The sequence below is a fragment of the Triturus cristatus genome, chromosome 4_2 (genome assembly GCF_964204655.1).
Source record: "Triturus cristatus chromosome 4_2, aTriCri1.1, whole genome shotgun sequence".
NCBI lineage: Eukaryota > Metazoa > Chordata > Amphibia > Caudata > Salamandridae > Triturus > Triturus cristatus.
In genome coordinates this window covers 652,510,870-652,523,869 of record NC_140586.1, presented here as the reverse complement: position 1 = coordinate 652,523,869, position 13,000 = coordinate 652,510,870, and the positions used below count along the sequence as shown (strand labels likewise).

At 40.6% G+C, this 13,000-nt stretch overlaps 1 protein-coding gene across 2 annotated transcripts in view; it reads left to right on the top strand.

The window, feature by feature from the left end:
• The window catches only part of ROR1 (ROR family WNT receptor 1), a 665,735-nt gene that overhangs the window by 511,992 nt on the left and 140,743 nt on the right, over positions 1 to 13,000 (top strand). For both annotated transcript variants that reach the window (XM_085602387.1, XM_085602388.1), the window contains one exon: positions 9,568 to 9,855. In XM_085602387.1, the coding sequence (XP_085458513.1) occupies positions 9,568 to 9,855 (288 nt within the window). The remainder of the gene's footprint in view (positions 1 to 9,567; positions 9,856 to 13,000) is intronic.

Sequence of the window (13,000 nt, the reverse complement as noted above, 5' to 3'; positions counted from 1 at the left end):
TTGCCATGAAATGTGTACAGTGACATCTTCTTGGAAAATAATGATTAACCCCATATTTTACATGAATAGGACACTCAATATTTTCATAAATCTTTCTTTCTAGTACTGTGATTTGCTAGTTTGAAAATCCAGTCATGCTACCCCTACAAGACAAACAGCAGAAGGAGACATTTATGCTGGATGTGCACATCATCGAATACTGGCATTGTGCAAACATCAGAAGTCCCTTTTGCCTACTAAAATTCTTCATGTCATTGGAGATGAGTAGGCTTTAGAGTGTCTCTTACAGAAGTACTGTATTGTACTCTAGTTGTATTTTTAAGGGCTGCAGCAACATGATGAGGCAAAAAAGTGTATTTGCAGGCGGTACCACTTGACTACTCATGAGCACTACGGATGGAAGAGCTTGTGTCTGTCATGTGGGATATATTGTAGTATTTGATTTTGGGTGTGAGGACCAAAGTAGTGCCCTTGCCGTGTTGTGTGATGGCACCTATGCATGGATTTGAAGTGAAAAGAGGTGAGAGGTAGATCGCTTAAGCATTAGATGTTGGTGTAAGGATTCAGCGAAGCGTGTGAGGGCAGTGTGGCCTCATAGGGAAGTGTTTCAATGTCATGTTATATATGAGTACAATTCAATTTAGAATGGATGAATGGAAGAGACTGTTCAAACTGTGCTGCCGCAAGTGTAACAGAAAAGTGTGGCAATAGCTGTGGTCGCGCATGTGGATATCTACCATCTTTAGAGTTCTCTGTAACTTACAGTTTTAACCACATTGCATAAGGAGTACAGCAAAGTGCCCTGATGTGGTGGCTGGTACCTGAGGAGCTGCAATCTTCCATCAACTTTAGCATACGATTTGGAGTCTGCACAGTGTCACCAGAGGAGTAACCAATAGGAATGAGAATTATACAACCACCTATGGCCTATTGTCCAAAGAATTCACGCTGAAGCAGCAGAGCACAACCACAGATCTAGAAAGAGAATCTCATGAAGTTGGGTGCAAGATGGAAGACGTATCCAAGGTGTTACGATAAATAACAGACAATGCAAAAAAACATAGTAAAGATATCACATTTCAGAGAGCATGGAGTGTTTTCTCACTTTCTTAAACAAGCATTTACAATGCAATAAATCTAGCAATTGTGAGTTTTTGAGCTATTGGCATTTGTGAATGGCAATACCTATTATAATATTAAAAGGCATTGTCATTTACAATACCAATAGTTCAAAGTTTTGCAAAAGCAATACCTATTGTATTGCAGAGCGCAGTGTCCGTGAAGCGGGAGCTGCGCTCATTATTAAAGTTTAAAAAAAAAATTAATCTGAGCGCGATGTCCCTGAGGCTGACACCGAGCTCAGTATTAAACTTTAAATAAATAAATAAATGAACAGAGCACGGTGTCCCTAAAGTGGGTGCAGCGTTCAGCATGCAAATACAAAAAAAAGCAGCCACCACTTTCCCCATCAGTGTCAATAAACAAAATAGTGTTCACCCACTTATACTGCAGACCATGTAACAAGCCAAGTAAAGGTCCAGTCGTTATGGGTGGCAACAAATGCAGACAAGGCAGTACCAAGTTACGAATCAGAAGCCAGCCTTTAAGAAGGACAATGACACAAGCCAATGACAAATATGGGCGGAGAGTGGGCGGGGCTTCCAGCGCATACTCTATTACATCATGCCTTGCAGGGCGAGCAGCACATGCACGCTGCCGCTAGGCTCGACCTAAAAATGAAGTAACATGTTCCTTTCTTTTTCACTATTGCTACTTCAGCTGTGCATTTACTCAGTTCTCTTTCATGTGTTTATATATGTTATTGTTGACATTTTGGGTGGTAAATCGTTTCGGGATTATGACCCATATCAGAAAATGTTCTGCTGAGCAACTATTCTACCGGTCACTCAAGCTTCAACCAAATTAGAAATAGGATAAGAAAGGAACTGTATGGGAATCAGTGCCGGACTGGTCGTAGCAGGCACCGGGCGTTTCCCCGGTGACAACCAATGTGGGGGCCGGTTTTGTACACCTGGAGGGGAGGGGGGACGTTTTTGTTACTAGGACGTTTTTTCAGCATGGCTGCAATATGAGGCCCCTGTAAAAAAAGCAGCTGCAGTGTTTACATGCGCACCCCCTGACCCCTCCCCCCCACGGCCGGCATGTCTCAATTGCCAGAGGTGGTTTGCGTTCCCAGTCCGGCCCTGATGGGGATTGAATTGAATGGGAATTTATAAAGGGCACTGTCAATCGAAAAAATGAGTATCCTGGCGCTAATACTAAACAGCTTGAGAGGGGTGGTTTAAATGAGGGAGTGACAGAGCGCGCCAGAGGCTTGAAACAGCCGCGTCTTCAGGGTCTTTTTAAAAGCATCTTCCATATTTATAAATCGGAGATGTTTTGGCATTTGAATCCATCTTGGAGCCTTTTACCATGAGTTTTTAATCTGAAAGAGGCGTTCTTCAGCAGATTTGCGTTTGAGGATCTCAGTGTTCTCAGGGTCTTGTTGTGGCTGAATCTGCCAGTGAGATATTTCGGTCCTGTGGCCTTGAAGGCCCTAAAAACTAGCAGCAGTGACTTAAATAAAATTCTTTTATGTAGCCAGTGAAGGCTTTTTAATGCGGCTGATGACGAGCTCCATTTAAGGAGCTGTAGCACCATTCTGGCTGCTACAATTTGGACCATCTGAAGTGTTAGCCATTTGCACATCCCACATACAAGCTGTTACAATAATCCAACCTCGAAGTAATCTCGAGAGTTTGTGCCATAGCAGGGAACAGCTGAAACCTAGACAGGGCGGGGTAGCAGATGTGTGAATGGCAATCCTTTAATACCCCAGGCAGGTATTCACTGGTTATTTACTAATGGAATTATGGGCCCATTAACGCATTCCAGAAGATGAATAGCTTGAACATTGTTATGGTTATATAGCTCATAAAAATGCATGTAATTCAGTTTAAAAAGTGGGTGTCCAATTTAGGCCCAGGAGGGTCAGATACATGCAATTTTTCAGGGTAACAGACGGCTATTTGAAGCAGTTCACTATATTTTGTAGTGTTAGTGTATGCAATGCAATTATATGTGCTTATCCTGAAAAGGTGCATGGGTCTGGACCTCCTGGACCTGTGTCAGGCATGCTTGATTTAAAAGTTGTGAATGACATTTTGGGCTTTGATGGGATGTGATCATAAAACAATGCTGGGTTTTTACTGAGTTTTCAGAGCTGTTTATCGGGCGCTGTGTCTTGGAGTTCCCTTGCATCAGCCTGCCCTTGCAGTCCACGCCTGGCAATGGTAACTATCGAGCTTTTCGTGTGTGAGTGCATACTTTGCATAGTTTTTCCTGTGAGTATTCTGAAACAATGGCTTAGATTTACTAAGGGTTGCCCTTGTATGGTGTTTCACAATTTTGCTCTTCCTTGGGCAATGCGAGCACCCACAAAAAATATTATTAAATAACTTGCGCGTTGTAACTTTGAGCATTTTAAGTGTTTACTTCACATACATGTCTTTGGAACTGAGTGGGCAGTGGACACTCATGTGGAGAAGCAATGGAAGGCCATTATACCAGTGCTTAATTTGTTCAAAATAAAAGTAATTGCAAGGGCCATACGTATTTCTCTGGCGGTGGCGGGCACTGCAGCTTGAACCACCAACTTCCCGTCAGTGCTGCTAGTACCAGCGCTATCCATGAACCATCAAACACCTACAAATGTGACAGTTTTAACTATTCCAGGTCACCCAAAACTGTAAAAGAAAATGGCCTGCCATTATTTCTTTTAATGTATTCAGTTGTCGTGGACTCTGTTGATGTGCTCATTTAAAATAATCAGACACCGCCATCATGTGGCAGACTATCAAAGAGCAGGTGTAAGAAATAGGTGCTGGTGCCAGGGTACCAGCAAATGCAGGCACAAGTTAAGCACTGCATTATAGTCGTGTGCAGTGACATAAAATGAGGGCCTGACAATAATAAAAGACAGCTTTGCATGTGGTTGGCCCACGTTACAGAACCCTGCACACTTTGTGTATGGTCCTTAGCGTTCTAGTGAGAAAGGTACATACCTCAGAAAAAAACCTAAAACTATGCAGCTTTGCATACCCCTAGTTCTTACCGTCCCATCTAAGTGCTGCATAAAGTAGGGCCAACTGAATGATTAATGGGCCCGGGACTCGCGTTAAATCTCTGATTCATTCCAAAAGTATTTTTGTTTGACTTAATTTGGGAATCTAAATTCCCTTCCCCTAAAACTCATGGTCCTAAATTACTGTTGCTCTTGGATTCAGCCATTTTTCATGATTGCCCCAAAGGCCAGGAATGTGCGAGCAATCCACTCCAGTTTGCTGATGCCAATGCTTTATGATGACATGAGCGCTCTGGCGCTAAATGACGGACTCAAGGCCAGGCCGCGCGGTTCTCACGCGCCCGCGCTGCAGATAAGCAGATGATGAAAGCAGGCCCTGGCTGCTCTTTGTCTTCCGCATGAGAGGACTGACCCGTGAAGTCACAGCTTTTATAGTAAACTTTTTGTGGGAATCTTTTTTTACCAGCCCTCAACTTCAGGCGGTTACTAACTTGATTTATTACAGGAGGAAATGAAGGTTCTTTCTGTTGTTTTAAGAATCATGTTTGCTTATTACGACGAGGTGCACGTAGATTTACATTCCATATGATGGAGCACACAGTATCAACCATCTACACGGTAGAGTTTCCAACCTCCAAAGTGGACAAGGCTGTATCTAGAACTTGGCCTTGGAGCGTTAACCACACAAAACCTGCAGTGGTTCCAAGGGGAAGCAGGATGAATGGAGAAAGGAACAGGAAGGAGCCACATGCATACAGCAATTATGCACGAGCTGGCTCCCCCCATCCACTTTTCCTGCTTCCTCTCGAGAGGATCTCCACTGAGACTTCCATCCCCACTTCCCCCAACAACAAGTCTACAGCTACAATGGTTAATAATCAGAGCCACTGCAGTTATGCGGCAATGGAGGACCAAATTATGCGGCTGGGCCTGTTAAATTTGACAGCAAGAAAAGGCAATTCCGTGCCGGCATTGTTTCGCTAGTTTGGAAAGCAAACGCACATTAGTTCTGTCTGGGTAAACATTGCACCTCAGTAGTACCCATTTATCACCTGAATACAGTGATGAGCTTCTGAAAGGAGCCAGTTAATATTTGAAGAGGGTGTGCTACTGTGCACACCACACAAGTATGGTACTTTTGGTAACTTTTAAGCCCTTTCAGCTAGAAACTATTTTTAGTTTTGGCATTAGCCAAGAACTTTTGATTTTACTAATATATTTATAATATACTTACATTTAGGGGCTTTTAACCACCTGTCTTCAGCCGTTGGTCTATTGTTGTGTCATTCATATTTTCCTCTGCCCACTACAGCATATAGTATGGGGCAGTAGGTCAGCCTACTTAAGCCACTGGTTACCTTCATTTTAGTCTTGTACAAGGAGCACATCTGCACAAAAGCTAGTTACCTTCAGTCCCAGTGCTTTTGTTTTTACTTAATAATTACTTTAGTGTTTGATGTGATAGCAGGATGCTTCTGATGCACATGTCTTTATCAAACCTCATCTCCTGCCAATGCTGTTGTAAATTCCTTTTGAAGTATTTTGCTTTTCTGCCTACTGCTGTTTCACACATACCAGATCAGATTGTATCCATGTGAAACTGTTCTGTATTAAGTAGTTATCATCTTTTCACTTTTATCTTTCGTTTCTTTGTTTGTTTCTTTCTATGGTTCTTTCTTTCTTTTTTCTTTCTCTTTCTCTTTTGCCTCATTCCATTCTTGCCTTCTTTCATTTTTTTCCTTCTCTTTCTTTCATTCATTTTTCTTTCCTACTTTCTTAGTTTGTCTCTCCTTCTCTTTCCTTCTCTTGCTCTTTCTCTTTTTCTGTATTTCTCTTTCATCCTTCCTTCTCCTTCCTTCTTTCTTGGTCTTCCCTTCTTTTTGTCTTTCCTTCTCTTTCTTTCGTTCTTTCTTTTTGTCTTTCTTTTTCCTTTCCCTTTTTCTTTCTTTCCTTCCTTCTCTTTCTTTCTTTCTTTCTTTTTCTCTCTTTCTTTCCTTCTCTTTTTGTTTCCATCTCTTTTCATTTTTCTTATTAATTTCCTTCTCTCTTTCCTTCTCTACTTTTTTGTTCTCCTCTTCTTTCCTTCTTTTTTCTCTCATTCCCTCTTTCCTTCTAATGTTCTTTCTTTCTCTATTTTCTTTCTTTTTCTTTCATCCTTCTTTCTTTCTCCTTTCTCCTTCCTTCCTTCTTGGTCTTTCCTTCTTTTTCTTCTCTTCTTTCCTTCTCTCTTTCTTTCTCTCTTTAATTTTCTTTCTTTCTTTTTATCGTTCTTTCGTTCTTCCTTTCTCTTTCCTTCTCTCTTTCCTTTCCTTCTCTCTTTCTATCTTTCTTTTCTTGTTACCTTCTCTTTCCTTCTTTTTCCTTCCTTCTCTCCTTCTTTATTTCTTTCGTTGTCCTCTCCTTCCTTTCTTTTTTTCTTTCGTGCTTGTCATTTTTCTTGACGTATTTATTTCTTGGCCTTTTTCTTGCCTTATTCCTTTCTTGTCTTTTTCTTTCTTGTCTTTTTCATGCCTTCTTCCTTTCTTTTGAGTTTTTAAACTACACCACCATGCCTGCCCAGCTCATTCACACATTTATCTGAAGGTCAGTTCTCAATTGGATGGTGAATGAGCTACTAAAATCCCATGTTCCATCTTTCTTACGAAAACATGGCATGCTCTGCCCATCGTTAAAAGAGGTTGACTGGCTCCATTCAGTCTTTTTTTTTCGTTTTTCCATTTGATTCATAGTTATTGTGGATTAATCATTTGTGTGACTGGCAGAAGAAAAACAAGAACCATGGAAGAAACGATAAAATAATATTGTTATGACTGCCTTAAATACATTTCTAAGGCCTGATTCAATGCATCCCACAGGAAATCAAAATGTTGATTTCTGTGTTGCACAATAAGCATAGCTTTTAAGTGTTTGGCAGCACTGACCAAGCCAAAAGGTCTGGCTTTTGTATAATGCTTGGAGACAGGCATAAAATATGCATGCATCCTCTGTTATAGCTCACACATACATTTACAGGCAGGATCACTGACAGAAAATCGGAAGCAAAAATATTGTGTGGACAGAATATCGACTCAAAAATATTGAGGACCATAATATTGAGAATGTATGTGCAAATATGTAAGTATAGAATTACTGTTCTTAACGCCACATCAACTTAACTTGAAAATATACATATTGTAAAGGCATATATATTTGGAGTTATATATAGTGAAACTGTGCCTACCTATGGAAACTTACCTTCACAATATTTTTGTCCTAGATATTCTTGTTCCTGATATTCTGTCTAAACACTATACAGACAAAGGAAGACACCTAGTGGCATTCTTGCACACACGCAGCACAATAATTGAAGATGGTGAATGAGAGTAGTTCTGTATTCCATTTACAATATTTACTTCATAAAAAGAATCCCATTTCCGCTTCCAAATAGCAATTTGGTATGCTGTTATTGAACTCTGCTCCACATGGTTGTGTAGATGTTTTGTTTCAATTGCCTAGTGATCAGTACATGAACAACACACTATGAATAATACAAGTAAACAATAGCATCTTAATGTATTGAGGAAACATCTATGTATGTCTACATAGGGTATTGATCTAGAAAATAATGTGTGGGCTATCCGATTTTGATATCGATTTTCTTTGCCAATTTATTTATGTATTTATTAAGAGGTTTTGAAAACTGCTATGTGGCCCCTTTGGAAACTCTGGGGCATATTTACAAGAGTTTATTGACACTTTTTGTGATGTTCCTCTGGCAATAAGGAATAAGGCCACCTTTTAGGCAGCACTTCGCGTGAAAGGGGTGGGCAATGGGTGTTGAGGTGGGTGTTACGCAGCAACACCCATTGCTTTTTAAGACTGCCCCCTATTTACAAGGGTGACATAAATATGGGGCAGCGCTAAAATTAAGACAAAAAAAACCTGGTCTTAGCATGGCAAAAGAGGGAGACATTAATTTCTCCTCGTTTTAGCTGTTTCTATGTGTGCTGCATTGTGCAGCACACACAGAATAGCCAAATCGCCATGAATGATTGTTTATGTGCAGGAAAGTGATTAAAAAAATTACAATTTGCAACTTTTATGTGTGCTGCACAATGCAGCACACATAGGAGTTACAAATCACCATAAGTGATTGTTTATGTGCAGGAAGGAACCCCTTCCTGCACATAAACAATGATTTCCTCAATGCAGGCACCCTTGCACCATGGTGCAAGAGTGCCTGCGTTGGCACTAGGGAGCTGAATTTAGCGCCAGAGATAGGGTAAACACAGGAGAGCACTGTATCATTGTAAATACGGCGCATTCCTGCGTTTTCAGAACGACAGAGTGCGGAGTTAGCAATTTGGGCTTAACGCTGTGCTCCGCCATTCTATTGTAAATATGCCCCTCTGTTTTGTGTTGAGTTCAGTTATGTCAATCAATGAAAGAAGTCAGCATGACTTTCCCTTCTGAGCTGAGCGTTGATCACTAGATTGCCTTATTTCCCTAAATAGGCACATACTTTACTGATACCTCTGCATGCTTGTGGATCTGTGTGGAGATATTTACTCTGGAATATGGTGCACAGCAGGTAGTTTGTGGAATGTCATACTTTGATTCTCAGGTAGCCCTATAACCGTTTCAACATCATTCGGGTTTTATCATGACATAAAACGGCGTCTAGTCAGGCCATGCAGCAACATTGCCTCGTAAATGATTTGACAATGTATACTGTCATATAAGCTCCAGATTGCCTAAATCAGTTTCTGAGATGCCACCTCATATTTCCACTCTATATTTTTCACATTTTTAAACTAAAGCTATTCCTAACAATGGCCTCTCGGAGCTGACCATTATAGGAAGAATGCACTTTGCAGTCCAGACTGAGAGGACACTCCTCCTCCCTCGAGCCTAACCATGAAACCTTTTTTTAATCAAACTATAATGTAGGTATATCTAACCCCAATTCAAATTAGTGAATCACTTTTTTGTGTTAACATTTTATGGTGCATGCCATTAAAACATCGGGAAGTCAGTTAAATACTTCTAAATATTATTATAGAAATTGACTAACTGATTTTATCACATCGCGTTCCATTACAACACGGTCGTTACAACGACCGTGTGGTAGAACGCAATACCTTTACAACACAAGTCATTAGATCGACTTGCTGTAGGGGGCGCACTGGACTTAGGAATAGTATAATTTACTATTCCAACTCCAGCCTGCGCAACAGTAGGGAAGGTGTTGGAATAGCAAATTATACTATTCCTTATGTTAGAGCGCCCTCTACAGCAAGTCGATCTAATGACTTCCGTTGTAATGGCATCGCGTTCTAACAAAGTGGTTGTTGTAACAACCGCGTCGTAAAGAATCTGCAATGTGATGACTGTGCTGTAAACGCTGTCTCCCAAAATAGACTTTCTTAAAGAAATATATTGTGTTGGCCAGTGCTATCATTATTATGCTCCATGTTAATATTATATTTTTTCTATTCATCCAGATGTCTACTTGACCCTTATTGAGCCTATGAACAATATAACCACGTCGCTTGGGCAAACAGCAGAATTACACTGTAAAGTGTCTGGAAATCCTTCACCGACGATACAGTGGTTAAAAAATGATGCCCCTGTCGTGCAAGAGCCGAGAAGGATTTCAATTCGTGCAACAAGCTATGGGTCGCGATTAAGAATACGGAATCTTGATACAACAGACACTGGATATTTTCAGTGTGTTGCAACAAACAGCAAAAGGACTGTATCTACCACTGGTGTGCTGTTTGTCAAATTTGGTAAGTTTTTTTTTTTTTAAATCATGCTGTTGTACTTTGGGAGGATTACGAAAAACACATTAAACCTGGCCAGATGCAAATCAAATTTCCTCGAATGTTATGTTCAAAAAGTAGAAACACTTGTGCTTTACATCTATCAGTGTATGTCTGATAATACTGTATATTGAAATTTTGCATAAATTATGCTAATAATGCCATCATAGAGGAACACACTTATCATCAACAAATCATCTTTTTATTTTAATATGCTGCTTTAGCCTCAGCTCTGTTTACAAACTATTAAAGTTACATGATTAAATCGCAAATCTCTGAATACATCTATGGGGTAGTCACAGAATAGTTGAAATCATCCACTCAAAAATAACTTTGTTCAAATCAATTTAAAATAATAAAAAAAATCAACTGAAAACAATTATTGCAAAATTATTCAAATTATTACCATAGATTCCATTTGTGGATTAATCTTCGCCCACAGCACTGAAATCGCCCTAATAACTGTCTCTGACAACATTGCTGCCCAATAGTAGAGCGATTGCACTGGTACAGGTGTTGGCAGCGATTTCCTGCTGATTCTATCACAGCCTATTTGTGGATTGTCAGGAGATATCAAGGGGTAATCACTGATAGATGGGCTAGCACCAAATAGCTTAGAATAATTCTGGGTTTCTTTGAGGTTACTGTAGCTACACTGCAGAACTGAAGCAGAACTAGGGCCAGGACTAGTTGCAACAACCAGCAAAATCATTATGGTCACATTAAAAAATATGTTTTATTGTTTCATTTATGCATTTTTTTTTATCATACAAAATGAAGTGTAATTTTAAAGATACACATAGTTGTGTATGGTCGTCAGACCCATGTTATGGTGAGGGCCTGGGCAACCTAGTATCACAGCAGTACGTAATACTACTCAGTCTGTTGAGAACGATTTACAGTGCTGTACTAAGTTGTGATCTAACAATGAGGTGTCAACCCCTCCCTCGCTCTCCCAGTAATTGCTTTCTCTCCCGTTAGGGTTAGAATCCTGATCTATGGGCTCAGGAAAGACTAGGCTGAGGTTCGAATAGCTTAAAAAAGTCCTCACTGGTTTGGTACGCAACTCAGTTCAATGAATTTATGGTTCCCTTTGGGAGCAGTCTGATGTGGGTCCATCAAGTCCACCCATGCCCCTCAGTCTCTTGTCTGCTGCTTCAGGAGAATCCCCTCGGTTGAACTGCTGGCTGCTTGCAGTAGTCGGGCTGTGTGGCAGATGTGGGTTGCACTTTCGCCCTCACGTCTTGACTCTTCAGTCTCAGGGGTAACTCAGCAGCGACCTTACTCAGAAATAATTCACAGGACAGTCTCATGGAGTTGGGTGAGCAACAGCATTTGACTACAGCACCAGCGGCCCTATTGGACAGGTGTATCCCTTTACAGCACGGTTCACTCCTCGATCACTCTCTTGGGGCAGCTTTCTCTGGTGCTCCTCATGGCAGGAATATGCTGGGCTTCTCCTCCTATGAAGTCTCTTGTCATGTAGGGCCAGACACACTTCTTCTGGCTGCCTTTAGGCTATTTAACTGGTCCTTAGCTACAGAAGAAAGTGTTGATTTCAGGGGATGACTCTCACTGGAAGACTGGCTGCCAGGGGACACCACCCTGGTTTCACAACAGCTCTTCGATTACTCTGTGGAGCAGCCTCTTCCTTTGTCATGAAGATCCTGGGAATGGAAAAAAGTGGGGTGGTTAGGATTGCATTTCTACACACATTTCCACATAATGGATTTGGGTCCACTCTCTAAGGCTTGGAAACTGGTTTGGGTTGTTTCCCTGCCAAATATCATTTTCAGGCTGCCCTCCAAACTCAGCTTTTGAGCTAAGGGATTTTTCTCACAGCGGGTAGCAATGGGGCTGGATAGAAGCAGAAGTATCCACAACATGGACACAATGAAGTGGGAGTTTTCTGCACATACTTCCTGAAGTTGTAATCAAAGGCAGGCAAAAAAGCAGGCCTTGCTTAGAAACGTTTTCACCTTGAACAATATAAATTTCAGTCTCACCTCTCACCCTTTCATTTACCAAATGGCAGTGCTCAGGAAGAACTATTCAGCAATCCTTTGCTAACAAAGCTCTGATGAATTTCAAACGGTTGCTCGTCTCCATCCTCCTCACCTCAATGTCTGGATCTACACATTCTAGGTAAAGCCATGTCTTGTACCATGCTAAACCAGGGGTATCCAAAATGGATCCCACAAGACTCCAGTACTCAGATTCCCACAACACATAAAGTCTTCCTTCTTTACATGTGCTACACATGCAACACACAGGGGATGCAGAAAAACAATCTGGTCACACTGAAGATATAAAACACTAAAGATGCAAAGCACTGTATATTCTAACCACTGCTTAATGTGATACACCTAAGGTATGGACAGTAGACCACATCCCAACAATGCCCAACCAACATCACTTGTTGGTAAAGTGCAATTCAACCAATACACTTTGTTTACAAACTGAGATTTGAAATTACATCTTGTAGAAGATGTGCTTGCCTCTACCCCCTTTTCCTGTTGCTGTCATTTTACTTGCTAATCTGCTAGGAATTTAGGACAGTGATTGACAGGTTCCCTTTCCCAAGAGCTTTCACTTAGCATTTCATATGTTTTACATTACTCCAATGGAAATAAGTTTTACCAAGGTAAAGGAAATGTTCTGTAATACCATGGGGTTGAAGAGCTGTTATTGAGTTTAATTGATATTAAATATGTGCCACGCTAATAAAAGTTCGCAAAAAATAGTGTAAAATTCATATTGTTCAATCAAATACCTTTAATTCAAAACAAGTTTTCAAAGAGTTATTTAGTCTACAGTATGGGCAGCCTCTTACATACAAGTATATCTGTTTCATTTGATTGCACTTTCAAACACTATTAAAGTACCAAACTTCTTTGTTATTTAGGTATCCAATTTATGTACGTTGGTGGAAAACTAGAGTCCCATCCACATGAAATCAATGATCAAGCTATAGTGATTGGTACAAAAAAAAACACCAAGAGGTTACGGTCAATTGTAGCTCATCCCCAGCTGCACTCAAAAGTGCTAGGAAGGAATTTTCAATAAGAGACATTCCGAAAATATTTGAGAATGACCTGAATATATTTGTCCA